Here is a 25,736-nt window from a genome sequence, read left to right on the forward strand (position 1 = left end):
TGGGGGGGGAGTTCGGGGTGCCGCGCACCAGACAAAGGTGTCAGAGTTGTCCCAACCTCCACCCCCCCTTAACCAGGGGACTCTGTCATTAACTAAACTGGGCGGGAGAGGGAGGGAGGGAGGGATGGATGGAGGGAGGGAGGGGATACTGGTACAAAAAGGCCAGAGGACTGGTGAGGTGACCTGAGTCTGAAACCACTTTTTTCTGGTACTATATATAAATATATATATTTTTTTTTATTAGTAGCTCATTCATTTCTTTTAAAATGTCCTCCAAAAGTAAAGCAGAAGGGGGTCTCCGGAGCAGGCTGGTGGAAGAGGTGCTTTTCTCCCCCCGAGGCTGGCTGGTCCCGGGCCAGTACCGGCCGGAGCCGGGCGACCTCTCCCCGGAACGGCCCGGCCCGGCGGGCGAGAAGCGGCACCGGAGGGTCGCGGCCAACGCGCGGGAGCGGCGCCGCATGCACGGGCTGAACCGGGCGTTCGACCGGCTGCGCAGCGTCATCCCGTCGCTGGAGAACGAGAAGAAGCTGTCCAAGTACGACACGCTGCAGATGGCGCAGATCTACATCACCGAGCTGTCCGAGCTGCTGCGCGGCCTGGTGCGGCCGGAGAGCGACGCCGGCGGCCACGGGAGCGACGGGGAGTCGTCGCACTGCAGCGACGCGGAGGACGGACGGGGCGTGCGGCGCTGACGGTGCCACCGCAAAGAAATAATAAACCAAATAGCCAACGTTAGAAGGATAGATTTCCCGTTCAAAGCCACAGAAATCCGATTTGGTTCGTTTTCGATTTTTTTTTTTTTTTTTTTTTTTTTAGTGGACTGTGCCTCGAGAATTAATACCAGGTCCTTTAGTTGCACTTTATCGCCTGACTTCAGCCTATCCTTGGAATAAAAAAAAAAAAGACTTTTCTTTCAATCTATTACCATGCACGTTTTTATTAGATATATAAAGTAAATAAATATTTTGTACTATTTATGTATGTTCGAGTGTCTAGATATTCTGTGAAACGATGATTGTTAAATAAAAAGTACATTTCCTATCCATGCCCATGGGCCTTTATTTGTCCCCACTTTACATTCCATCACATGCATTGTTTTGTGTTATATCTATATAATATTACCAAAAATAATATACGAGCCGATGGAGGGTTGGTCGGCGCTTCCCCTGCTCAGTCCTCCGTGTGATTTTGATAGATTGTCCTATTGAAGTGCGTGGTCTCCGAGGACGGGAGGGGCTGCGTCCTCGCCATGTCTCTAAAGAGGACGTTGGACAGCACCTGCTTGAAGTCGACGGGGATCTCGGTGGAGGTGACGTGTTGGGGCCGGCGGTCCTGTCCCGGCGTGGACAGCTTGGAGTAGAGCAGAGACTCCTCCTCGCCGCTCGGAGACGCGCTGCCCGTGGACCAGTGCCGCACACTCGGCCTGGACTGGGCCTTGGGGGCAGGGATCGCGGTGATGGTGGAGTAGAGCTCGGTTCCGGCGGCTCCTCTGCTCCTGTCGTGCGCTGCAGCCCCGGCTCCTGCTGACGGACGCTCGGGCTCTTGGCTCAGGGCGCTTTGCCTCGCCACGGCCTCCTCTACGGCCCTGCAAATCTCCACCGCTTCCTGTGCCAGGAAAACGAAGCGGCCTTCACCCGAGTCGCAGCGGCGGCCTGCCTCGATGGAAAAGCCCTCCTGTAGGACACGTCACAAAGTAGAACAACCTCCCTTTGCACACCACCTCACATCAAGCCCGATTCCTTCTTTACCTTCACCCTGCCGTACCGCCGCAGGAAGCGGTAGGGCCAGCGGCAGACGGTGTCCGTCTTTCGCGGGTCCAGCAGGGAGAGGCCGTCTTCCCCGGGGGACAGCAGGTAACTGCCCAGCAACCCGCACCTGACGGCAGCTTCCGTCTGCTGGACCACGACTTGGTACTGATCTGCGTGCAACACGAGAGGAGTTTCACGGGGTGCGAGGCTGCTTTTACAAGTGAGGTACATGGCCTCAGAACCTGCAGGTTGGTGATGGTAGTGGGCGTGGTCCCCCCACGTCAGGGTATTAGGAGTGTAGAGAATGGGCTACACCTGGGCGTGTCACGGAGTGGCAGAACAAGGAAGAGCTGGAAGAGTGTGTGAGAGCTGTCAATCATGCCTACGGGCTCCTCCCCCTTTTAAAACTTTGGTCTCCAAAACATCGTTTTAGTCCATTATCAGGAATAATTACACAGGAGCCTGAAAGTCTGAAGTCTGAAATCGTCCCTTTAAGGGACACGTTTCAGGTGAACATTTAGACCCTCCCCATAAAAGGGTCGTTTATTAAAAGATGAACAAAAGATGAACTACTGATTGTAAGTCGCTCTGGATAAGGGCGTCTGATAAATGTTGTAAATGTAAATGTAAAATGTAAGTGTGAATGTGCCACTGAAGCAGGGTTATCGCGACGATGGGACAGTTTCAGACACCTTCAGCTGATTATTACCTGTCTTCAAGGCGGAGTACAGCACGTTGTCCTCCAGAGACCCGAATTCGTCCCGGGCCGCGCCACTGTTTACCTGTTGACAGACAGAGTTGTAAAGGCCCTCGCGCCCCGTCCTCGTCATCCCCTCCCATATCAGTTCCCTCCAGCCACGTCAGAAAAGAGGAAGTGCGTCGGCTTCCTCTTTTTCTGAAGACCCGGCAGCGGTCGTCATGGCGATTTCACTACCTGCCAACTCGGCCCGGGCGTCTTCTTCTCCGAAATCCGTTTACTTTAAGCTTGGTGACCAACAGCAGAGTCACTTTCTGTCACTGGCAGCTAATCCTGAAGGTACATTTACAGCATTTACCAGACGCCCTTATCCAGAGCGATCAGTAGTTACAGGGACAGTCCCCCCCTGGAGACACTCAGGGTTTATTTTACTTTACTTTACTTTATTTAGCAGACGCTTTTATCCAAAGCGACTTACAAGAGGAAGACACCAGCAATTCTCGTTCGATTTCTATAGAGTTTTGAGTTTACAAAACTAAGAGCCCTGATAAGGCCGAACTTGTCAGCAAAGTTGCCCACTAGACCAGTACCAGGCCGATACTAATACTAATAATCATGGTTCAAATCAGGTCCATACCGAAAAGGCGAGCTCGCTCAGGACGTGCACCCACTCCAGCGCGTCGTGTGAGGCGATGGTGTAGGTGCGCCGGGCGGTGTTGACGTGAAACGCCGCCAGGTCGGCGGGGCAGCTCTCGCCGGGGGCCGCGGCGACGCTGAGGCACTCGGACAGGCGGATCACGCGCTTCTCCACCTTCCTCATCCCCGCCGCGCCGCCCAGGCCCAGGATGCCGTCCTTGACGTCGCGCATCTCCACCCGGCCGATCCCGGAGGAGCTGGGCTGGAACAGGGCCATCCACGTCCTCTTCCACGTCTTCTGCAGGGAGGGAGGAGGCAGTGGCAGCTCGGCACCGGCAGCCAATGAAACCCGGTGAAGCTCGTTTCAGGTCGGGCCTCTGACGCTCAGCCCACGCCTCAACAGAGACCTTTTTTTTTTTCGAGGGCCAAGTGAGTTTCGGTAAAGAAAAACCTTCGCTTTCAATGGAAGACAAGACCATTTTAATATGCGTCTGACTAGTCCCATGCAGCAGTGCGGTTCTACCTTGGTTTCGGGTCACAGGGTCGTGTCCTCTGCTGAGTTCCATACTGACTTCAAAACTCAAAAAATGGGGAGCTAAAAAGCAGAAATCTTTGTGGAGGCGTGTGGTCAGCGAATATCCGACGTGAAACGAACCTCGCCGCGGTACGAGCTGCAGAAACGGTCCTCCGGAGCCTCGTGTCCCGTGCACGATTCGCGCAGATTAAATGGAAGCAATCCACATCCGATCAGCGTTCTTTTTTTGTGTGAATTATTCATCGTGCAGCAACGATGAGCGGAACAGCCCCGAGACGTATCGCTCTGGAGAGCCAAACGTTATAAATCACCACTGACTGGGGTTCAGGCCCCTCACTCACCTTCCCGAACTTCACCGTCTCCAGCACCACCGGGCCTTCTTTCACGACGGTGTCCATGGCTCTGTCTGGACTTGAGGTTCTTGCTGCTAAACCTTTGTGTATGTGTGTGTGTGTGTGTGTGTCTGTGTGTGTGTGTGTGCGTGTGGGGCAATGGAAAATAACGCACCACCCTGACAGCAGCCCAGCAGGTTAAAATAAGAGCAGAAGCCGCAGCTGAAGCAGTTTTTGGTTGACCAACGATGTAGGAGTCGCGCCTACGTAAAAACACACTTACTTCAACAAAAAAAAAAAAAAAGCAGGAGTGCAAATCTTACTAAGAGAACGAGCAGAAAAAAGCAGAACACACACATGCAATTTTAAAATATGTATTAATTTTATTTTTTTTAAACCGTTCCCTTTCTCCACAAAACTAACCTACGGAATATAGCTGTACAGAAAAGCAGAGCATGCAACAACAACGAAAAAAGCATCAGGTACACTGGCCCGTGACGACAGTGACAAGAAACCCATGTATATACATTATGGACAAATTTCCATGCATTCTTCTGTACATCACAGTTCATAAAGCTGTCTTTAGAAGGTCCTTTCCAAAGAACAGGCCAAAGCCTTCAGAAATCCATGGAGCTGTGCGCCAGGTAGTCCTTGCGTCCAATGTTGGTGACCTGCTTGGTCTGCATGGCCTCCAGTTTGGGACAGTCGGTGATGCGGTGGCCCAAGCCTCCGCAGAACGTGCAGCCGCGCTCTCCTGGAGGGAAAAAACGGACGAATGAGCAGCAGGTTAGGGGCTGGTCTCAAATGAAGTCGGTTGGCGCTGGCCTTCAGCGACACTCACCGCCGATGTCCAGCATGGTCTCGTCCCCGGTCTGCAGCACCTGGAGCACAGGAGGAACCTTCTGCTTTGCCTCAACCAGCAAGGCCTTCAGGTCCATTAAGACCGACTCGTCTGCAGAAAAACGAAAGTCGGAGATGCTTTATCGCTGATCAGATGGAACCCAGCGCGCTGGCTGCTACATTTGCACAATAATAGCAGGCAGGAAATCCTGCTGGTTCACACACTCACAAGTTCCTTCATTATTCCCCATTAAGGTGGCAAGAAGATCAAAATGGCAGGTCTTACCGCAGGCCTTGTTGATAAATGTTGTGGCGATGCCAGTCTTCCCAGAACGTCCGGTTCTTCCTATTCTGTGGACTGAACGCGAGATTGTTTTTTCAGATTATGTGTAGGGACCTGTAACTTGTACATCGTAATATGTTTTAAGATCTCGGAAGTACAGCACGTGCACTCAGTCACATGACACCAAAATTAGCAGAAACGTGCAGGATCGCTTCATCATACACAGCACATGCGAGTCCCACATGCACCAAGGGCTATGCCAATAAATTCATAACTATAGTCATGCAAACTCTACATAGAAACAGACTAGGCAGAGTGAAAAATGCAACGCAGCGAAAATTCGGCATTAAATTCACTTTGAATTAGGTGACAAACGAGGGGGGGAAAAAAAAAAAAGTTCATCCCTCATTACCGTAGTTCTCGATTTCCTCTGGCATGTCGTAGTTGACGACGTGCTGAATGGCAGGAAAGTCCAGACCTTTGGAGGCGACGTCCGTAGCCACCAAAACATCCTTCTTCTCCTCCCGGAACGCCTCTATGGCTTTGGTTCGCTCCTCCTGGTCTGAAAATGAATACAAGTAGCATCATGGCAGCGTCTTAAACGACAAAATTTGTTTTTTTAATTTCTTGATAAAATTTACCTTTTCCTCCATGAATGGCCACTGCTTCCACACCCTTTAGTAAAAGATATTCATGAATGGCGTCCACGTCTGCTTTCTTCTCAGCAAAAATCAGCACCTGGAGGTTAGGACACATGTACTTACATTACAAATATTCTGCACAACACAGAAGCAACATACAGCACACAAACTATCTTATAGGCTCTGGGTAGTTCATCTGCGTTAATTCTTTTCCACTTTCACTTGGTGATTTGGTAAAATGTGCGATTAACCATTACACTTTTAATCAATTTATACACACACACTAGCAGTTAGAAGTTTGGATGCACCTGCTCATTTATGATTTTTTTCCCCCCCATTACACAAGCCACTTAACACTGCACACCTGTTTTACACACAACTGCCTTCACACTTGCTCTTATTATACATTTATATTTTTATTTCTAGATGTGTATATGTGTGTGTGTGTGTGTGTGTGTGTGTGTGTATATTTATTTATTTCCCTTAGATTCGGTCTGTATAGTGGGGTCGGGACACATTTCACATGTGTGACAAATAATGTATGTATGTGACAGATAAAACCTAACCTACATTATGGAACAACACTGAAGACCCTGAACTATGAAATAACATTCTCGAGGTTATGTAATAAATAAACCTGGTAAAAAGTTGAAGGTTTGAGGCTCTCCAAATGCTGTGATGGCAGCATTTCACTCCACCCCCTTAAATTGGACAACCGTGACGGCTTCGAACAGTCCTGAAGGTTAATCCTTTCTTATCATGTTAAATCAGGGTGGTAGTGGCCTAGTGGGTAACACACTCGCCTATGAACCAGAAGACCCAGGTTCAAATCCCATTTACTACCATTGTGTCCCTGAGCAAGACTTAACCCTGCTCCAGGGGGACTGTCCCCTGTAACTACTGATTGTAAGTCGCTCTGGATAAGGGTGTCTGATAAATGCTGTAAATGTAAATCATCTCACATCAAGCAGCTTTTGAGGATGACAATAGTGAACGACTTAAAAATATCCTTGATCTCCTCCATGATACAACAAATAAGTTTCTTCAAAATGGCTCCATAACCATAACACAGAGTAGGTGCGTCCAAAAATTGGCCTGGTAGTGCATGTTTGAAATAAAATTTCTAAATTAACTTCTTGTTTTGAGTTTCGCCTGGTCTGCGGTGACAGGGACAATTGGCATGTATAGAAATCTTCTTACTGGTGGAGGGGTTTTCTGCAAGCACTCTAGAAGATAAACCATCTTCGCTTCTTCCTTCACGTACTCCACTTCCTAAATGCACAAAAGTCATTTCAAGCGAGTCGGAAAGCACTTTCAGTTACACAGTTCCGTGACACACCAACACACTCACCTGAATGACATCCAAACTGGCAGCACCAGCTCGGCCCACGTTGATGGTAATGGGCTTGACCAGAGCGCTTTTAGCAAAATTCTGGATCTTCTTGGGCATCGTGGCACTAAAGAGCAACGTTTGCCTCTGTCCCTAAAAGAGTTTTTTTAAGGGTTTTATTTTCAGTCAACTAATATGTGTAATGATGTCAACTAATATAACTAATGATGTGTCTGTTTTATTAGTATCATTTTCTGTGATACCTTAAAGTAGGAAAAGATTGTTCTGATGTCCTCCTCGAATCCCATGTCAATCATTCTGTCAGCCTCATCCAGAGCTAAGTAGCGGCAGATGTCCAGACTGACCATCTTCTTCTGCAGAAGGTCCATAAGCCGGCCTGGCGTGGCCACCATCATGTGGACGCCGCTACAAACACAACAAGAAGAGCGTGAGTGAAGGTCTCAAACCGAAAGCACTCGACGGTTGGAGGAACCTGGCTGAGGACGCCCACTTCCTGACCAAGTGAATGCTGTAAATGTTTCATGCGCAGGGAGGGGCCCGAAGCACCCTGGAGTAGACCAAGGACCCCAGATTAACCGCGCTTTCATTCCAGGCAAAAAGTTTGTTTTATCTCAACGTGTTTGAATCCTCATACAGTCATATCATTTTATTTTAATGATTCTCAGCCAATTGTTACGACCCATGTCCTCTCAATCATTCAGAGAAAGATGACGTGAAAAAGTGAAAATGAATTGATTGTCATTGTGATACACAGCACAGCACACTGTGACACAACGAAATGTGTCCTCTGCTTTTAACCATCACCTTTGGTGAGCAGTGTGTGGGGACGCTGCTTTGCTAAGTGGCACCTTCTGATTACGGGGCCACTTCCAATGTTAATTAGGGAGGATTAAAACAAAGACAGCAGAGGAATGGCCGCATTAGGATGTTGAGACTCACTGTTTGACCACCTCCATCTGCTCCTTGACAGACATTCCGCCGATGCACAGGGCGCTGCGCAGCTGTGGCGCGCCCTCGTCCTCCAGCAGCTTGCTGTAGTATTCCAGGATGCTGTGGGTCTGCCTGGCCAGTTCCCTCTGGAAAGATGCACACAAGCGTCTAACGGTCAAAGAAACACAAACCGGACGCTTCCTCCCTGACCGAAAGGGCCTTACCGATGGACAGATGATCAGGCCGTAAGGCCCCTCTCTTTTGTAGAAGGGCAACCTCTTCTCCTGCTCCAGGCAGAACATGATGATTGGCAGAGTGAAGACCAACGTCTTTCCCGAGCCCGTGAAGGCAATGCCAATCATATCTCTGCCAGACAAGCTACAGAAAAGTACAAACCCGTTCTTACTCACTCATACAGTTATGAAATCTAAAACATGCATGAAAATTGTGGGGTTTTTTTTTAAGCAGGAAACCAACATGGTCGGGATTCCTTGGATTTGGATGGGCGTTGGATGAACAATTCCTTTCTTTTTCAGTCCCTTCAATACAGCTGGAAAAATTAAAACATGAAAGTAATAAATGAATAGTTAACCATCCACGTATCACTACAAACACGGAATAAAAAAATAAATAAATTCTCACCTTGAGGGAATTTCATCTCCCTGAAACTTTTAACAGGCGGGGGGATTCCTTCGCCTTCCACTAATATGTGGTACTTCTTTCTCACCCGATCGTGCCGTGCCCGGGGCATGCTCAGGATGTACCGAGGAGCCTTCCAACTGCAGAGGTACGCGACAGATCAATAAACATACAGAGATATTCAAAATCAGCTCGCAGGCTAATACTACCAATGTGCCAAAGATTCCCATGGAGTTTCGGGAGGTTACTTTTAACACGTTCGTTGAAGCATGTCACACCATGCATTAAACAGGAGTGGGTGATGATGTTGATTCATAAAAAGCCATGGCAACGACTGACTGTTTCAGTGTAAAAATGTGCAAAATGATTTTAATATACATTTGCCAAGCCCTTGTATGTAGAGATGTTATTTAATCAACTTAGAAAGTCTGTAACATTACTAAATGGGGAAAAGGTGATGCACTGTAACCATTTAGCAAGTCGAAAGGAGAGCTGAGCTCTTCTAATGGCCTTTTCTCAACAAACTATTTTTCCACAAAACATCAAATGGTGGTAGTAGCCTAATGGGTGACCCACTCTCCTATGAACCAGAAGACCCAGGTTCAAACCCCACTTACTACCATCGTGTCCCTGAGCAAGACACTTAACCCTAAGTTGGTCCAGAGGGGGACTGTCCCTGTAACTACTGATTTTAAGTCGCTCTGGATAAGGGCATCTGATAGATGCCGTGAATGTAAAATGTAAATGCAAATCAGCCCAATCTGACAACAATAAAACACTCACCTTGTTTTAATCGGGTCATCGTATGTGATTCCTTTTGCCATTTCCTTCACAGACATCAGGGCTGCATAAGCGACAAATCACCGTTCGTGTGTTTGATGACAGGAGGGAGAGAAACTCTTAACAGCAGAACGAGAGTCATTTATTTACCTCTTCCTTCAGCTACGCTCTCCAAAATCTTCTCTTCCTCCTTCAACTGCTTCTCTTTCGCGGATTCTTTTCGGGCTAGAGAGACAAAGTAAAAAAAAATAATATTTGACTTGCCCTGTACAAATCACAGAGGGCCAGCAGCAAGATTTTTACACTCCATCCAGTACCTTCAGCCTTCTCTTTGAGATGCTGATGCTGGTCGAGGAGACTGACGTTGGAGCGCGGGCCGAGGCCCTCGTCTTCGTCCCTCTGCTCCCCGCCGCTGTCCTTCTGCTCCTCTTCCATCTGGCCCTTCCCTCGGAGGCGCATGACCTTCTCCAGCTGAGGACGAGCAACATTGCATGGCGGGAGTCCACAAGTAAATGCAGACGTTGATAAGTGTCACGCCGATTTCTCTCCTCACCATTTCCTTCTTCCGCTGCTTCACGGGAACATATGGTACATAGTCGTCCTCATCTGAAGCGGACTGGTCTTCTTCTACATGAGACCTCTGAAGTGGCAACGACAACAAAATCAGTTAATATCCGCACAAGTCCTGAATTAACACGACCGCCCAATCGAATGGTTATCTAGTTAACTGTGACTATATTCGCTACCATCTTTGAATCTCAACTGTACTTCAATCGTAATTAATGAGTAGATATGAAAGTTTGTAAAGGACTTGCTAGCTCCGGGTGTAGAGGCTAGTAAAGCAAGCAGGGGAAATTGCTTAATGGCGGCCACATTACCTTCTTATATCTGTTGTCGGCGGCCATTCTGAGACGTGTTGCGGGCTATTTACAAAAAAATGAATACACGTTGACGCAAAACGGGAGTCATACAGTGTTAAGAGTTTAAACCCGTTAGCTGCGTTGCGGCTATCGCGGCAGCGTCCTCGTCCGCTCCCAAGTTACGGAAGCCTAAACGTGCCTGAAAAACCAAACGCGTTTGTCGATTTACAACATTTGAGTTGTTCCAAAGATCACGGAATCAGACTCGTAAATGTATGGGGGGGAAATGATAATTCGTTTATTAAAATAGGCGAATTATGATTCTGATTAAAAGAATCAATGCCGCTTTACAAGACTGTAACAATCGCCCGGTTGTTTTACCGTGAACATTTCTCAGTCGCGCACGATTATGACGTCAACATTCGTCGCATGTAGTTCTTCTACGCTATTGGGTATAACAATGCTTAGAAAATACCCCAAGTACTTTATCTTAATTATTTTAATATGTTAAGTACGGAGAAAGGACAACGCGCTCGCGGTCCAAGTTCTTGAAGCGTAATAGTAATTCTTGAATTCTCGTTCCCAATCGCCTTCCAACCGTTTCCCAGAATGCACCTCGTTACAAAGAGTTTTGACATACACAGTTTAATGGGTTTCTTAAACACGCTACTTTTAAATAATGCTGATCAAGCTATTGTGTTTGGACCCCTGTTGTCGTAATAAGAACGCTTTCTTTGTGACCGTTGGGCGTCAGGTTGGTCCCCGTCGCTTAAACAAGTATCAGGCATCGTTACAGCTGTGGCGGGGCCAACAGTGGTACGATCCTTCGGTTCATTTAAAATGATGATCGGTGTATCACGAAACATTCGTGAAATGTACTGCCTCATTGTTACGCTTTGTACATTACCGCTCTGATACCGAATCGAAAGATAACCTCAAAAAGAACAAAACTTGTGTAAAGAAAACTGTACGTATCACAATACGTGCAAGGAAATATTCTAGTTATTCTACATAAATCACGTGGGTGTAGAACAACACACTATTAGGGTGTATTCTGTGGGAATATATTCACAAGATGGTGGTATTATATGACATTGCCAGTCGTGTAACTTGGACAATGATTGACGGAACAGGAGATTTTTTATACATTTGTATTCAGAAATAACAGTATCACACCAACAGTTTTTGGTTTTAAGCGATTCCTTTTTTTTTGACAACCTCTCCGGCCTTTGAAAACGCCCTTTCACATGGTACAGAAGAAAAACGCTGTCCTCACTCTTATAAATCTTCAAACTTTCTCTCTCTAAACTCTCCAAAGTATCTCCAAAGCATTAAAACTCCATCCAAAGTCTGAACTGGCCGCAACTCTCCATCAAGACCCCACATTTTGACTGGAGCCTGAGGGCTTCGCATCGCCGCAAACCTCGCGCCAAAATCTGAACCGCTTCCCGATGCAGTCACGTGGTACATCCGGCAGCGAGGCTTCGGACGTCATCGTTTTAGGCTCCGCCCCCAAATGTAGCCCGCCTCGATACGAGCTTCGCGGAAACGCCCCCTCCACTGATCGATACACGCCCCGAAGCATCCGGGTGTTACGTCCCGTAACATCGTTAATATTTAGGATAGTGTCGATGCTGGAACTCTTCTCAAAACTTAAATGTGTTTAGAACTGCAAAATTTTCATCTGCCTGGATGAAGGGGATGAACAAAAAATGTGCAAACAGTCATTTCAAATTAAAGTTTATAGTGTTGCTTTTTTACATATAAATAATGCTGATCAATGTATTGTGCTGGGACCCCTGTTGTTGTAATAAGAACGCTTTCTTTGTGACCGTTGGGCGGCAGGTTGGTCCCCGTCGTGTAAACAAGTGTCAGGCATCGTTACAGCTGTGGCGGGAACTTCGAGAATCACGATCCTTTCGGTTCATTTTAAATGATGATCGGTTCAATCACGAACATTTCGTGAAATGTACTGCCTCTTTGTTACGCTTTGTACATTACCGCTCTGATGCCGAACCGATATCCTGCAGTATCAAAAATTGTATAGTGACTTTAAATTTTGACCTAATCAATTTATCAAGAAATATTCAGGTTAGTATTGATGCTGAAACTTTCTTTGAAACTTAAGTGTGTTTGGAGCTGTAATTGGTCACATATGGTCACTTTGAAAGTGAAGTGATTGTCAATGTGTCCTCTGCTTTTAACCATCACCCTTGGTGAGCAGTGGGCAGCCATGACAGGCGCCCAGGGAGCAGTGTGTGGGGACGGTGCTTTGCTCAGTGGCACCTCAGTGGCACCTTGGAGGGTTGGGATTCGAACCAGGACCGCTTCATTAACATTAACATTAATGTGAGCTGTGGCAAGAAGGTTTGAGAAGTGATTGTCACTTGTGATACACAGTAAAATGTGTCCTCTGCATTTAACCCATCACCCTTGGTGAGCAGTGGGCAGCCATGACAGGCGCCCGGGGAGCAGTGTGTGGGGACGACGCTTTGTTCGGTGGCACCTTGACGGATCAGGATTAGAACCGGCAACCTTCTGATTACGGGGCCGCTTCCTTAACCGCTAGTCCACCACTGCCCCAGCGCCGTGTCTGTCAGCGTAGAGTCCAGAGCATGGAGGCGCTACCAGGAGACAGGCCAGTAAATCAGGAGATGTGGAGGAGGCCGTAGGAGGGCAACAGCCCAGCAGCAGGACCCACCACTACCCCCACCTTCGAGCAAAGAGGAGGAGCACTGCCAGAGCCTGCAAAATGACCTCCGGCAGGCCCCAAATATGCTTGTGTCTGCTCAAATGGTCAGAAACAGACTCCATGAGGGTGGTATGAGGGCCTGACGTCCACAGCCCAACACCGTCCAGCACGTTTGGTGTTTGCCAGAGAACACCAAGACGGGCAAATTCGCCACTGGAGCCCTGTGCTCTTCACAGATGAAGAAGAGTGACCACTTCCTGCAACATCCTCCAGCATGACCGGTCAGCTGATCGTGGGTTCCACCTAATACACGTGTGTGCTTTTTGTGTTGGTCCATTTTTATTTTATTATAATCACAGCTCAAGGAGCAACATGTTTGTGCACTTTCTAAAGATTTTAGTTGTTTATGAATAAAGCGTTGGAAATTATTATTTTTTTATCCGATTCTTTGATTAATAAAAAAAATTATCAACAGATTAAATGATTATTAAAATAATCATTAGGTGCAGCCCTAGTAATTATACAATATTCTGATGAAATGATTTTCATGGCTCTTAATGGCCGCCCACTGCTCACCAAGGGTGGTGGTTTAAAAGCAGACGACTCATTTCGTTGTGTCACCGCGTGCTGCCGTGTTTCACGATGACAATAACTTCCCTTTCACTCATACTTTACACATTTCTCACTCATTATTCATACAAATCAGGAAATTTCAATAAAGAAAGCAAACACAACAGGCTTTTTTTTCTCAAAACTGTAATGTTTTAATCTTTCTGAGCGAAAGATTTTCACAGTATCAAAAGTGAATAATAATAATAATAATAATAATATAAAAAAACATAGAGCCATACACTTGGCCATTAATGGTATAGTATAAATCTACATTCCAAACATTTACGACGTCTTCTAGTTTAATAGAACCTGGATAGCATCAGTGATGTTGTAGGATGTTAAAACAGACGTTCCAACGTTTTTTTGTCCTTCTTCCTTCAAATAAAAGGCATGTTAGTCTGACAGAAACCCAGATCTTCCTTCCCAACATCGTGGTAGCACATATGTTTCTGAAACCTGTTCCGGAATTCTGTACCGATCCTGCAAAACCCCTCAGTTATGATTTAAAAAAAAAAAAAAAAAAAGGTGTAAGAAAACAGCGGCCTGGAACGGGGATGAGAAGTTGCTGAAGGGCGGGTGGTCTACAACACTGACTCCACAGCGACATGCAGTAGGAACAACCGAAGGAGCGAAGCGCAAGATTGGGTCCGACCCCAAATTCCCGCTCATGCGTGATACGTTTAGGTTTGACACGACAAATCTCAATGTTTGATTGCATTCACAATGGAATTTGGGGGGGTCAATTTTATACTGGTCAATTTTAGGGGTCACGTGTTGAGAATTTTCATCTGCCTCATTGTATTAGATGCATGGATGAAGGGGATGAACCAAAAAAAAAAAAAAAAAAAAAAAAAAAAGGTGTAAACAGTCATTTCAAATTAAAGTTTATAGTGTTGCTTTGTTTTTTTTTGCAAAGATTCATAAAGAGGGGGAGGGGCAAAGTCATTTCAAGTCACAATTCATACAAAAAGAGAAGCGTGAAACATCAACACTGTTCCTAAAGTCGTCTACAGTCACGGAGTTCCCCTTTAATTCTCAAGCATAACCATTAGGGGTGAGGGGAAAGACTCTCGTTATATTTAAAAACTCCCCATAATGCACAGCATTCAGTCTTACAAAAGAGATTGTGAAATAACACGTATGGCACAATCAACTCAGAACTACTTTGCTTGCGTGGAAGTGGGATTTAAAAAAAAAAAAAAAAAACACCAACGTCTATATTCTGAACTCGACACGTCCCCCGCAGCCAGAGAGCTGGGAGGGTGGAGGACGCCGGCATCTAGACATGGATGGATTTTTTTTTTTTTTTTTAAATATATATTTCTATAAAACAGTACCGTATGAACATTTACATGAACATTTAGACATCCAGGGTGAACGTGGTTAACAGGCGCCACGTTGTTTCTGGAAAATAACTTAAAAAACGTGTCGATACACAGAGTGGAAGTCAAGGACAGGACTGGGCAGGTATGGGTGGGGCTGTGCGGCTGTGTGTGTGTGTGTGTGACTTGGTCACGGCAGGTGAAGTTACAGTTTGACTGATGGTCAGTTTGAACGGATGTGTTGGTTGAGACGAGAGCTCAGGCCAGTTGGGTGTGTGTGTAGTACGGTCCTGCTCGGAAGCCGCGAATTCGGTTCCCGCTACTGGGCCACGTTCGACGGCATCTTTTTCAGGCTAAAATTCGACCAGTTCACCGCCACTTTCTGCCGGGTCTGTTTAGCAGAGTCCAGGCAAAACCTGGAGAAGGGAAAACAACGCGCGTTCAGGACAAAACTCACATTTCACAACTAGCGTCTGTGAATTAAAACCTATTAACCTCTTGAAGTACTCTACTTCTCGGTCAATCTCGTCCATTTCCGTTGGATCCAGGTCTTTAGGGAGGAACACGTCGTCTGTGGAACAAAGACAAAAAAGAATGGGTCGTTATCAACGGTGCTCCATGATTAAGAGCAAAAACTTACAATTGTGATTCTCTGGCCTTATTAACATGTCGTGAGGTCTAATTTTCATTTCAGAACAATGGAACTAAGCTGTAGAACAATGGAACCCCAAACTGTATAATTACCAATTAAGACTGACACTGATTAATATGCAAATATATGCAGCACTATTTAGTGATGTATAGCATTTAAAAAACTCTTTCACAGTGCTATTAGCGCACTGAACACAAACGAGCACGTTAATAGGTTCATTAGCTGTTGCTTACTGCTGTACACAGACTGCAGTACGAACAAAACGTAGGAACCTTCAGAGTATGGGTGTTGAAAGGAACCGTATAGTCCATGCATCGCGATGCAGACGTGGACGATTCTATATCATAATGACGTTGCTTGGTGATTTTCTGGTGGTGGTGATCTGAGTTTCATGCTGTGCATACCCAGGTTCAAATCCCACTTAATACCATTTGACACTTAACCCTGAGTGTCTCCAGGGGGGGACCGTCCCTGTAAATACTGATTGTAAGTCGCTCTTGCTAAGGGCGTCTCATAAATGCTGTAAAAGTAAATTTAAAAGTTGAAATTTGTTGGACCATGACTTTTTGATTAACTAAATAAAAGCATTCGAATGTTCTTTCTGCCACTTCGAAAAACACACACACACACACAAAGCAGGAATAAAGGAAAAGCTGATCCTGACAGTCTCCGAGTGTCCAGAGATCTACGTCTTACCGTGAGTGTAGAAAACCACTCACAATCTTCTGCCCTGAGCCCCGTGGTGAGCGTGCGCATGCCGGTCTGAAAGCGGCTTCAGATTTTCTCCAATAAGCAGAGTCTGCGCTCACTTGATGCCACGGACGTCTGAACCAGCCATTTTCCCACCGTTTGTGGCTTCGGGTTTGGAGGAAAAGCATGCAGAGAAATAAGGCCCGCCGGGAAGTAAGAGGATCTCATGCCACTGCTGGTGTTTCCATCGCCCTCTCCATTTATCATGCTTACAGCGCCTCAGTTCCGCCACGCCCGGGTAAATGTCGGTAACCGCTCGTACATGAGACGAGGACATTACACGTGCCAAATTCAACTGCTTTTAGGCTCCTCTGCTTGGTGGAAAGTCGACCTGCAGCAGACGACTAACTACGCCCACCGCATAGTGCATTTAAATACCATATATATATATATATATAAAAATCACACACACACACACACACAGTACAGGCCAAACCTTTGGACATATCTTCTCAAAAAAAAAAAAAAAAAAAAAACACATTCAATGAGAAGATGTGTCCAAATTTTTGGCCTGTACTGTTTGTGTGTGATCGACACAGGACTGATAAAAAAGTGAGCTTGGATTGAACAGTGACTGATTTGCTACAATGAGCAGGAAAACTAAGCGTCCACACAGGCGTAGGGGACCTTAACTCTTCTATTTGACAACATTGTGAGACGCGTTGATTTTGAGGATTTGATAATCGTAATCAAATCGAAACATGAGACCAGTGAAGGTTCACACCTCTACTTCAGAGTGAGTAAAGATAGGTAATTTATTGATTGTAAAAGGGAAATTTCCATGCGCCGCAGTGCTACTGAGGTGTCGAGCATAAACGTGGAACTGCAAGTTTCCGGACATGCGACCGATATATTTCACTTGGTTGTATTTGGGTGTCTTGTAGGCCTGTTTGGATAAAACAGGGTGGTAGTAGCCTAGTGGGTAACACACTCGCCTGTGAACCAGAAGACTCAGGTTCAAATCCCACTTAATACCATTGTGTCCCTGAGCAAGACACTTAACCCGGAGTGTCTCCAGAGGGGGACTGTCCCTGTAACTACTGATTGTAAGTCGCTCAGGACAATGGCGTCTTGTAAATGCCGTAAATGTAAATAAAATTCTTCTCTTCCCTGTTAAAGAACATGGCTCTGCTCCATCGCACTTCCAGAAAATGCTGCATGTTTTTTTTTTTTCTCGCGGCGTCACGGTAAAGCGATACGGTTTAATCGAAACTGCAACGATCAACCTCTCCTCCATCTTGGTTTGAGAGCCCGCCTCGATGCCGTGTTTCTATTGGTCGCAGCTCAGCATACTTCAACTTTGACAGCGCTGTGCGCGCAGAGGCTCGTTTTTCAGCCGGCACGCTACGCTACTAACACAGAACGCATTAAGACCAAGCTCGCAGCCAACGTAGCGCGAGCGACTGATAAAGCTGGACTGCTGGACACTGACTCTTAACAACTTATGGAGTGTTCCTCTCACCAATAGCGCTGCTGGATTTGTCCGTCTTGTTTTTGCTCTTCTTGTGCCTGCCCTTGGCCTGCTGGGAGTTGACCGGGGCGCCGGAAAAGGCTCTGCCCTCCGAGTCCTGTTCCAACCTGTTGGCTCGTGCATCACTGTCACTTTTGCCCCTCTGCGGCCCGGAGCCTGCGCTCTGGACGCTGCACACTGCGCCGTTGTGCTGCTGTTTGGGCACCTTGGCCTCCTCGGCCTTTTTCTGCCCGTTCCTGTTGGACTCCGCAGGCGGCGGGAAATGGGAGTTCTGCTTTGATCCACTTTTGGAGCTTTTGTCCGATTCTACTGGCCTGTTTTCGGGGGCTTTCCGCAGTTCGTTCCAGATCGCTGCTGCTGCTTTACTGGCTTTGGCCTGGCTCTGATCCTGCTGAGCCTGTTCCTGCTGCAACCGCTGCTGCTGCAGCAGCTTCTTGGCCTTCTTTGTCTTCACTCCAGTCCCTATAGAGTTCTTTGCATCAGGAGCCTCCTCCTTGGGCTTAGCGGTTTTGGTGTGGGTGGCCTGGGCGTCCTCAGAGGCCGGAGCAGGGCTCCTGTCCGGGGAACGAATGCGGATGAGTTTGGAGAGGCTCGGGGTGGAGTTGAGCCGCTGGATGTCCTTTGTGGTCGCAGTGGTGTCCTCCCAGTTGCGGACCAGCTCCAAGTCCCTCTTGAAGTCCCTCAGGGACAGTGGTGCCATGTCAAGGTCAATAGGCTGCAGGTCAGAGGAGCCATTGAGGTGCGACAGTAGGTGGTTGCTCTCCATGGTGGCGGCCTTCTTGGGGAAGTCGCTGACGTCCAGGTTGAGGTCGTACATGCTGAACGAGGCCCGGATGGAGTCCTTGATGGTGTTCTTGATCTCCTCCAGCCGGCTGGTCAGGAAACTGTTCACCCGTTCCAACTCCAGCTGAGGCCACTCCAGCAGCCGGTTGCCCTCAGATTCGGTGGTCGACTCCTCCAACTGTTCTGGGGGCGAGCCGTGGGGGTCACTGAGGTGGGATTCCATGGTGCTCTGCTGGGCCCGTTCCTGAACAAAAAAAAGAAGTCCAATTACGCCATTTATAAAGCTGGTCTGAAGCGGATTTAAAGATTATTAACCCCTTCTCCCCTGCAGAGGACTATCACCTTCACTTCAGTGCGGTCAAACATGTACTTAAGGAAAAGTTCAAATGTCGTCTGAGCATCTTTTAAAACTCATGCCAGGACAGTCACTCCCCCATTCCAGTCAGTGCATCTTGCTAGTTGAAGAATTAATTTGCTCTTGTTCAGGGAATGAAGTGACAAATAACAAAACGACAAATAAAAATCCCCAAAAGCTACTACAAGCAGAACTTGGAGTAATGGAAGAAGGTCACCGGGTGCAGCAGACAAAGTCGTATATTTCTGGCAGTTCTTTGAGTATCTGTAAGATGTGGAAGGAAAAAAAACAAGTCTGATCCCTAAATATGCTCCTTTTTGGCTGTTGCTAGAAGATGCCAAGATGAGGCGTTGGCTGTAGACACACCTGCTGGACCACACCAGTCAGCCTCAGACTGCTTTGCACTAGTTCTGCTGCGGTTTCGGTGGCTCCTGCATAACCGCGCTCAAACGGTGTCATCGTACGGCTTCACAAGCCACCTTAAGAGATGATATCCGACAAAGTAAACACCACTCCGGTCATATCAAGTTCCAGTGAACAAAGGACGATTACATGCCGCCACACCTGACAACCCAAATGAACACACACACACATGGCTCGAACACACAAAAAAAAAAAATTGCCCCCAGAAAATGAGCGAAAAGGTAATTTCATCGACCCTATGAATTAGTGGGGTGTACGGTGTTGTACGGTGCCATCTCAGTGGCACCCTGGTGGTTCGGGACTCGAGCCGGAAACCGTCTGATTATGAGTCCTTTTCCAAAAGCAGCACGACCTGTTTCTTTACCGCTATGCTGCCTGTGAGCAACATGGTCAAGTTGAAACTACCCGTCCTTGTCCAGCCGGTGTCCTCCTTGATAATTTTTTATTTTTTTTTTTTCTCAAATTGTCATTGTGAGACGCTGCAGCACAGCACACGGTGACACAACGAAATGTGTCCTCCGCTTTTAACCATGGCCCTTGACGAGCAGTGGGCAGCCGTGACAGGCGCGTGGGGGCGGTGTCTTGCTCAGAGACACCGGGATTCGAACCGCCAACCTTCGGAATTGCCACCACGGTCCCAAAAGTGAAGGATGAGACACGCTCCAGATTTTTTTCAGAATAGTCACGCTGCCTCCCTGGCAGGAAGTCACTGTCAGATTTCATGACTCATCTCAGCCTTTTCTCGCACGGCCCGGCGTTTTCCGGCATACGTGGTATCGCAAGTGGCAATTTGTTAAGTGCAGTCATGCATGACACCCGGCAGCTTACCGGCAAGAACAACGGAGTAGGTGTGAATTATTATTATTATTATTTTGGATATGTTACCGGTACATTACTGACATGAACATTTCAAAGCCACATGGATGTGACGCAGAGCACCGGACAAACCTTCTTCTTCTGTTTGTGTCGGGCACGTTTGGCAGCCTTGGCACTGTTGACGGGCTTGGGCTCGGTGCTGTTGATGAAGTCCAGCAGCTCGTCCACGTCTCGGTGGTCGATGGCGCTGGGCACGGCCGGGTCCGCATCCTGCCGCTGGGGCAGCTCCTCTTTGCGCCGGGTGAGCCGGGAGCGCAGCTTCTCCCTGATCTCAGCGTAGTTCCGGCTGGTGGGGGCAGCTGGAGGCTACGAGAAGACAGGCAGACATCTCCATCACTACAGATCCCTATCGCTATACAAACGAGTCAGTTTAATAACTACAATATCTACATTTCTTATGATACAGTTGGGCATCGATGTGGTGAAATACTGCCCCCTATTTGACGAGAATACAATCGCAGCAGAGGGGAACATCTGGCAAACTTCACCTTTAACTACCAAGTACCAGTCATTTGAACCCCAAAAAAGAGGCTCTGGAGAACAAGCCGATTGGGGACAGTACCGCGTTGTGGCCGAAGAACTCGCAGTAGCAGCAGTCACAGTACTTCCCATCCTTCTGATTGGTGGAGGAGGAGGCGCACGAGCTCCTTTCAGAACTGCTGTCTTCATCCTCGCCCTCCTCCAGCTCACAGGGAGGGTGGCACAGCGTCCCGTTCGCCACCTTGTGCCCTTTACATGCCTGGTCCCTGCGTGCACAAGTACTAACATTATCCATGTTTCAATAGTTGTTTTGTTTTTTTTTTTTACAGGAATTTAAGCAGATTATGGGTATGCAAGAGTAAATAAGCAATGTGCACACTGATGCAGCCGAGGTGCTAAATGTCCTCCATTTTTTTTTTTTTTTTTCCATGCTTTCCACATCAACCAACCTGCATGCCCCAGCAGTTAGATGCCCTGTAGTGGAAGAGGTCACAGTGCCACTGTTGTGCCCGTTGCAGGGGTGGGTGCAGCCCATGAGGGGGTTGCCCAGCTTGCTGTGCTGTGCGCTGATAGGCGGAATGTGGGAGTTCTTGCACGCGCCGGACATGTGCAGTGCCGTGGGACTGTCTGCGCCGGTGCTGGCGGGGTGCTTGTTGGATGCTGGAGTGTGGTGGTTTGGTACCAGTGGAGAGAAGGGGGCGTGGGCCGGCAGGGCGGGGCTGGGCGGGCCGACGTGCGTGTGCTGACTGGACGCCTGCTTGGGTGGCAGCAGAGAGGAATGCTGGGAAGACAGTCCGGTGGGGCTGTTCGGTGGCACTGACAGATCTGAATGTGTGTGATGGTCAGTTGGGTGAAAAGCTTCGCCTGTGAGGGGGACAAAGCATGAGACCGAAGACACAATAAAAAAAAAAAAAAAAAAAAAGTGAAGTGATTGTCGTATGTGATACACAGCAACACAGCACACAGTGCACACAGTGAAATTTGTCCTCTGCATTTAACCCATCACCCTGAGTGAGCAGTGGGCAGCCATGACAGGCGCCCGGGGAGCAGTGTGTGGGGACGGTGCTTTGCTCAGTTGCACCTCAGTGGCACCTTGGCGGGTCGGGATTCGAACCGGCAACCTTCTGATTACGGGGCCCCTTCCTTAACCGCTGCACCAATAATACTCCACCTTTACATTATTTTATCAACGTAGACCTTTACTGAGACCACAGGTGCGTCTCCAACTCTAAAGATCATTTAAACCAATTTTTAAGAATTTCATTAATAAAAACTCAACAGATTCATTTAAGTCTGTCAGTGTTTTATATATGATTACTGGTAAGTATATAAAATATATATTTTACATTTAGAGCATTTACCAGACGCCCTTATCCTGATTGACTTACAATCAGTAGTTACAGAGACAGTCCCCCCCCTGGAGACACTCAGGGTTAAGTGTCTTGCTCAGGGACGCAATGGTAGTAAGTGGGGTTTGAACCTGGGTCTTCTGGTTCATAGGCGAGTGTGTTACCCACTAGGCTACTACCACCCTATATATAGGCATCACCTGGAGGTGTTGGTCGCCGACACATTGTCTTGAAGTGCTTGGGGGTGGTCTTGCAAAGATCCGCAGAGGTAGACAGCGATGCCGTGCCGGAATTTTGCGATGCCGGATGACTGTAGGGACAGACCTTGGTCCCGGACGCCTTAGCAGCTTTCCCTGGAGCGTCGTGGGACGACCTCTTCTCGTGACACGTCGCTCCGATGGTTCCGCCTGGCACACGATGTGAACAGAGGGGAGGGAAATGGGCATTTTGCAGTGAGGTAGGGCTGGAGCCGCAAGACTGACCTTGCTGTGAGTGCGAGGCGGTGCCGTGAGCGCAGTGCGCACCCCCGTTCGTGTGGGCCGAGTTCCACAGGCCAGACAGCTTGTGTGCCGACAGGAAGGAGCTGGGGTCCCAGTCCACCAAACTCTGCTCAGGGAAGCCGTTCCCGCAGCTCTGTGACTTGCAGGAAGTGGAGTGTGACAGGGGCACCTGTCCAAAGAAAGGGCAGATGTGTTTAACCAAAAAGACCACGACAAGACCTGAAAACTTCTATTCGCAGATCGCTTCCACCTTGTATGATTCACTGCTTGTAAATTTGTTCTGGTGATTGAGGAGGTGAAACGGAGACAAGCAGCTGGCGATTATGTTTTAAACCTGCTCATTTCTTTTCTTTAAAGTTTTCAGGCTCTAATATTTCAGGCTCTAATATAGGGTGGTAGTAGCGTCTGATAAATGCTGTAAATGTAATATTAATATGGTAGTAATATTACCACACGTTTTGTGTAAAGAGCATCAAAGAACAAATGCAGCCAGTTAAAGAGAAAAGTGAAAGTGAAGTGATTGTCATTGTGAAACAGCACAGCGCACGGTGACGCAACGAAACGTGTCCTCTGCATTTGACCATCACCCATGGTGAGCAGTGGGCAGCCATGACAGGCGCCCGGGGAGCAGTGCGTGGGGACGGCGCTTTGCTCAGTGGTTCGAGATTCGAACTCGAAGCTCAGGGACTGCACACTAATATAAAAACAAGAATTGAGATGCATCCTAAACTTGCATTTTAGAAGTGTCTACCACAGTCCTATCTGTGAGAATATCATAATCCCCAAAGATAATGGGGTTGCAGGTTGCATGGTGTCACTGAGGTCCCCTTGATCAAGGTACCGTCCACACACACTGCTCCCCGTGCGCCTGTCATGGCTGCCTACTGCTCACCGAGGGAGATGGGTTAAAAGCAGGACATGTTTCATTGTGGAGCAGCATGCTGGGAATCACTTTTTCACTTCCAAATAATCTACACAACAGAAAAGCACAGTGTCAAAACGAGGAATCCACCGTCGCTCATGTCTATGTGGAAACAACGGCATGTGAAGTCCTCTGCAGCTCCTAGAAGAAAAGATGTCCCGGTCGAACATCCCGGACCCCCACACACCCACCGGAGTGGCCTGCTCCTGCGCCGCCGCCCTCCTCTCGTCCTCTTCCACGCTCTTCTTGCAGCTCTGGCATATCCAGAGCGGCACTTCGCCGAGCAGCGTCGGCACCGGCTCCGGCTGCTTTCGGCCCGGCGCGGCGTCCCCCAGCTTCGGTGCCACCAGCCCATTCGCCAAACCCGCCCCCCAGTCTTTGAACTCCCGGTGGCACAGCAGGCAGCAGGTGTGCATGGACTGGACAGAAAAAGGAAGAAATAATTCAGAGCGAGCGTGCAATTTGCATCGCCAGGACGTCGATGCACCGACTGTCGTCAAAGGAAAAAAAGGTGAACAATCCCAGAAATTGGGCACTAAATTCACGAAAAAAAAAAAAATTATAGAGTGAACAATCCCAGAAACTGGGCACTAAATTCACAAAAAATAATAATAATAATTAAATAATAGAGTGAACAATCCCAGAAACTGGGCACTAAATTCACAAAAAATAATAATAATAATTAAATAATAGAGTGAACAATCCCAGAAACTGGGGACTAAATTCACAAAAAAATAATAAAAATTAAATAATAGAGTGAACAATCCCAGCAACTGGGCACTAAATTCACAAAAAAAAAAAAGTGAACGTGCAACTACGTCCCACCCCCGTCCGTCACAGGGACATGACCAACGATGCCACATGGCCGCGGCTGGTGCGTTTTTAACGCGTTAAAAAGCGGAGACCCGCGTACGATGCACCAAAAAAAATATTGTAAAAAAAAACAAACAAAAAAAAAAACCCAACATAATAATAGTAATAATAATAGTAATAGTTGGAGCGCGTTTTAGCGGAAGTCGGGCTGGGAAACCTCTCCTGCGAGGGGATGGCGGGGCGTGTGCGTCCCAGGCAGCGGCGGAAACCTCTTGTTATCAGGTTAGACCGGATGATCTAGGCTGTTGTCAAACGCGCTCAACAGTTTAAAAAAATATTATATATATATGCATGCAGGTGTATTAATGTGATCGGTAACGCTTCACCGACATACAGGCCGGGGGCGTGTGTGTTTTGGGGGGGCGGCTGCACGTTATGCGTGTGTGTATTTATTTATTTATTTACAGTTTTGTCTGCTGCACCCAGCAGCTAGCGAGCTGCTGCTCCGAGGCTCAGATGCAATTAAAGGAACATTTTAAAAAGTGTTTCCTCTCCGCCAGCGGCGCTCGCCGTGCCCCGGATCCTCGGACGACGCGAACCAGCGGCGGGCTTTTTTTTCCACCCTCAGGCGGGCAGAATCGCTAGCCAGGAGGCTAAGGAGCTCCCGTAGCCGCGGAGCTAGCTACCTGATTGTCCCTGGCCAGTCTGTCCACTCCCGCATCTCCTCCTCCGCCGCCGCCGCCAGCTGCATCGCCGGGACAGACTGGGTTCTGCGGGAGGCTCTGCTGCTGCTGCGGCTGCTGTCCGCCCGCAAGGTCCTTCTGGCCGCCTACTTGCTGCTTGCTCTTCTTCCTCGCCATCCCGACGATTCCCCCCCCAGAAGCTCTCGGTCCGGTCCGCAACCAGCTCACGCGAGGCGGGCAGAAACACACTTTCGATTCCTCCGGCGCCGCAGACGTTCCCTGCGTTCTCAAGGCAAGACAACAGTCAATATGGCGGACTGCTGGCACACTGGCGGGGTCAGGGGTCAGGGATACTACTGGCAACGCGGCTTCAGCGGGAACGCAGGCAGCGAGGCCCGCGGGCGCCATGTTGAGTGAGGGCAACATTTTACAACTCGGCTGTTCCCTTTTCATGTTGTTTTTGTTAGAGCATGATGTGATACATGAGGAATTAAAGAAGCTATTAAAACCTTATATTTGTAAATGAATAAAAAAACTCGCAAGTATTACCCGGTATGGCCGTTACGGGACCAGGGGTGCCTGGTTAGTTGAATGACATTAACAAATTGTAATAAAAAATAAAATGTATTTTGAGAATATAAACTGTTTCAGGCCTTGTGTAAATTAGGAATCAAGCGGGTGGGGGGTTAATAAGGGCCATAAATTACGGCCGCTGACTTGCCGAGGCAAAATGATTGACAGTCACGGTAGGGGCGTGGCGTCTTCGACATTCGTCCCGCCC

At 47.9% G+C, this 25,736-nt stretch overlaps 4 protein-coding genes and 2 non-coding genes across 8 annotated transcripts; 3 read left to right on the plus strand and 3 right to left on the minus strand.

Moving 5' to 3' along the window:
• Nucleotides 1–266: 266 nt before the first annotated feature.
• On the plus strand, nucleotides 267–755 carry atoh1b (atonal bHLH transcription factor 1b). The gene has a single exon (XM_028960898.1). It carries the CDS (start codon nucleotides 267–269, stop codon nucleotides 690–692), a length of 426 nt encoding a protein of 141 aa, XP_028816731.1. The 3' UTR covers nucleotides 693–755.
• Nucleotides 756–917: 162 nt separating this feature from the next.
• Nucleotides 918–4,087, minus strand: dok3 (docking protein 3). The gene is made up of 5 exons (XM_028959659.1): nucleotides 3,958–4,087; nucleotides 3,083–3,379; nucleotides 2,458–2,530; nucleotides 1,749–1,918; nucleotides 918–1,674 (listed from the first exon to the last, which is right to left on the minus strand). Exons 1-5 carry the CDS (start codon nucleotides 4,012–4,014, stop codon nucleotides 1,171–1,173), a joined length of 1,101 nt encoding a protein of 366 aa, XP_028815492.1. The 5' UTR covers nucleotides 4,015–4,087; the 3' UTR covers nucleotides 918–1,170.
• Nucleotides 4,088–4,308: 221 nt separating this feature from the next.
• Nucleotides 4,309–10,454, minus strand: ddx41 (DEAD (Asp-Glu-Ala-Asp) box polypeptide 41). The gene is made up of 17 exons (XM_028959624.1): nucleotides 10,291–10,454; nucleotides 9,966–10,052; nucleotides 9,730–9,883; nucleotides 9,563–9,637; nucleotides 9,416–9,476; nucleotides 8,636–8,772; nucleotides 8,471–8,543; nucleotides 8,218–8,371; nucleotides 8,003–8,139; nucleotides 7,306–7,468; nucleotides 7,064–7,195; nucleotides 6,913–6,984; nucleotides 5,713–5,809; nucleotides 5,484–5,633; nucleotides 5,075–5,146; nucleotides 4,790–4,900; nucleotides 4,309–4,702 (listed from the first exon to the last, which is right to left on the minus strand). The coding sequence occupies exons 1-17, from the start codon at nucleotides 10,315–10,317 to the stop codon at nucleotides 4,566–4,568; spliced, it is 1,839 nt and encodes a 612-aa protein (XP_028815457.1). The 5' UTR covers nucleotides 10,318–10,454; the 3' UTR covers nucleotides 4,309–4,565.
• Nucleotides 10,455–11,093: 639 nt separating this feature from the next.
• LOC114768661 (small nucleolar RNA U13) lies at nucleotides 11,094–11,189 on the plus strand. The gene has a single exon (XR_003743105.1). It is a non-coding gene; the product is annotated as a small nucleolar RNA U13 (small nucleolar RNA).
• Nucleotides 11,190–12,185: 996 nt separating this feature from the next.
• Nucleotides 12,186–12,283, plus strand: LOC114768662 (small nucleolar RNA U13). Its single transcript, XR_003743106.1, has one exon. It is a non-coding gene; the product is annotated as a small nucleolar RNA U13 (small nucleolar RNA).
• A 1,808-nt stretch (nucleotides 12,284–14,091) lies between these two features.
• On the minus strand, nucleotides 14,092–25,280 carry fam193b (family with sequence similarity 193 member B). Of its 3 annotated transcripts, none has more exons than XM_028959567.1 (10): nucleotides 24,959–25,280; nucleotides 23,651–23,878; nucleotides 22,562–22,706; nucleotides 22,238–22,444; nucleotides 21,138–21,552; nucleotides 20,771–20,954; nucleotides 20,281–20,514; nucleotides 17,763–18,798; nucleotides 15,394–15,469; nucleotides 14,092–15,314 (listed from the first exon to the last, which is right to left on the minus strand). In XM_028959567.1, the coding sequence occupies exons 1-10, from the start codon at nucleotides 25,130–25,132 to the stop codon at nucleotides 15,218–15,220; spliced, it is 2,796 nt and encodes a 931-aa protein (XP_028815400.1). In that variant the 5' UTR covers nucleotides 25,133–25,280; the 3' UTR covers nucleotides 14,092–15,217. The 3 variants fall into 3 exon arrangements, with proteins under 3 accessions (XP_028815400.1, XP_028815399.1, XP_028815398.1); XM_028959566.1 differs by having other exon boundaries at nucleotides 22,520–22,706; XM_028959565.1 differs by having other exon boundaries at nucleotides 22,238–22,706.
• Nucleotides 25,281–25,736: the final 456 nt, after the last annotated feature.

Source organism: Denticeps clupeoides, chromosome 18 (assembly GCF_900700375.1).
Source record: "Denticeps clupeoides chromosome 18, fDenClu1.1, whole genome shotgun sequence".
Classification (NCBI taxonomy): domain Eukaryota; kingdom Metazoa; phylum Chordata; class Actinopteri; order Clupeiformes; family Denticipitidae; genus Denticeps; species Denticeps clupeoides.

Coding starts and splice junctions, on each gene's coding strand:
- atoh1b (XM_028960898.1), top strand. CDS start 267: ATGTCCTCCAAAAGTAAAGCAGAAGGGGGTCTCCGGAGCAGGCTGGTG.
- dok3 (XM_028959659.1), bottom strand. CDS start 4,014: ATGGACACCGTCGTGAAAGAAGGCCCGGTGGTGCTGGAGACGGTGAAG. Junction 2,531..3,082: donor TGAGCGAGCTCGCCTTTTCG/GTATGGACCTGA, acceptor GTCTGTCAACAG/GTAAACAGTGGCGCGGCCCG. Junction 1,919..2,457: donor GTACTCCGCCTTGAAGACAG/GTAATAATCAGC, acceptor TGTTGCACGCAG/ATCAGTACCAAGTCGTGGTC.
- ddx41 (XM_028959624.1), bottom strand. CDS start 10,317: ATGGCCGCCGACAACAGATATAAGAAG. Junction 5,634..5,712: donor GGCCATTCATGGAGGAAAAG/GTAAATTTTATC, acceptor ATTCATTTTCAG/ACCAGGAGGAGCGAACCAAA. Junction 4,703..4,789: donor GACCATGCTGGACATCGGCG/GTGAGTGTCGCT, acceptor TTTTCCCTCCAG/GAGAGCGCGGCTGCACGTTC.
- fam193b (XM_028959565.1), bottom strand. CDS start 25,132: ATGGCGAGGAAGAAGAGCAAGCAGCAAGTAGGCGGCCAGAAGGACCTT. Junction 20,955..21,137: donor CTAACTGCTGGGGCATGCAG/GTTGGTTGATGT, acceptor TTGTGCACGCAG/GGACCAGGCATGTAAAGGGC. Junction 20,515..20,770: donor AGTTCTTCGGCCACAACGCG/GTACTGTCCCCA, acceptor GTCTTCTCGTAG/CCTCCAGCTGCCCCCACCAG.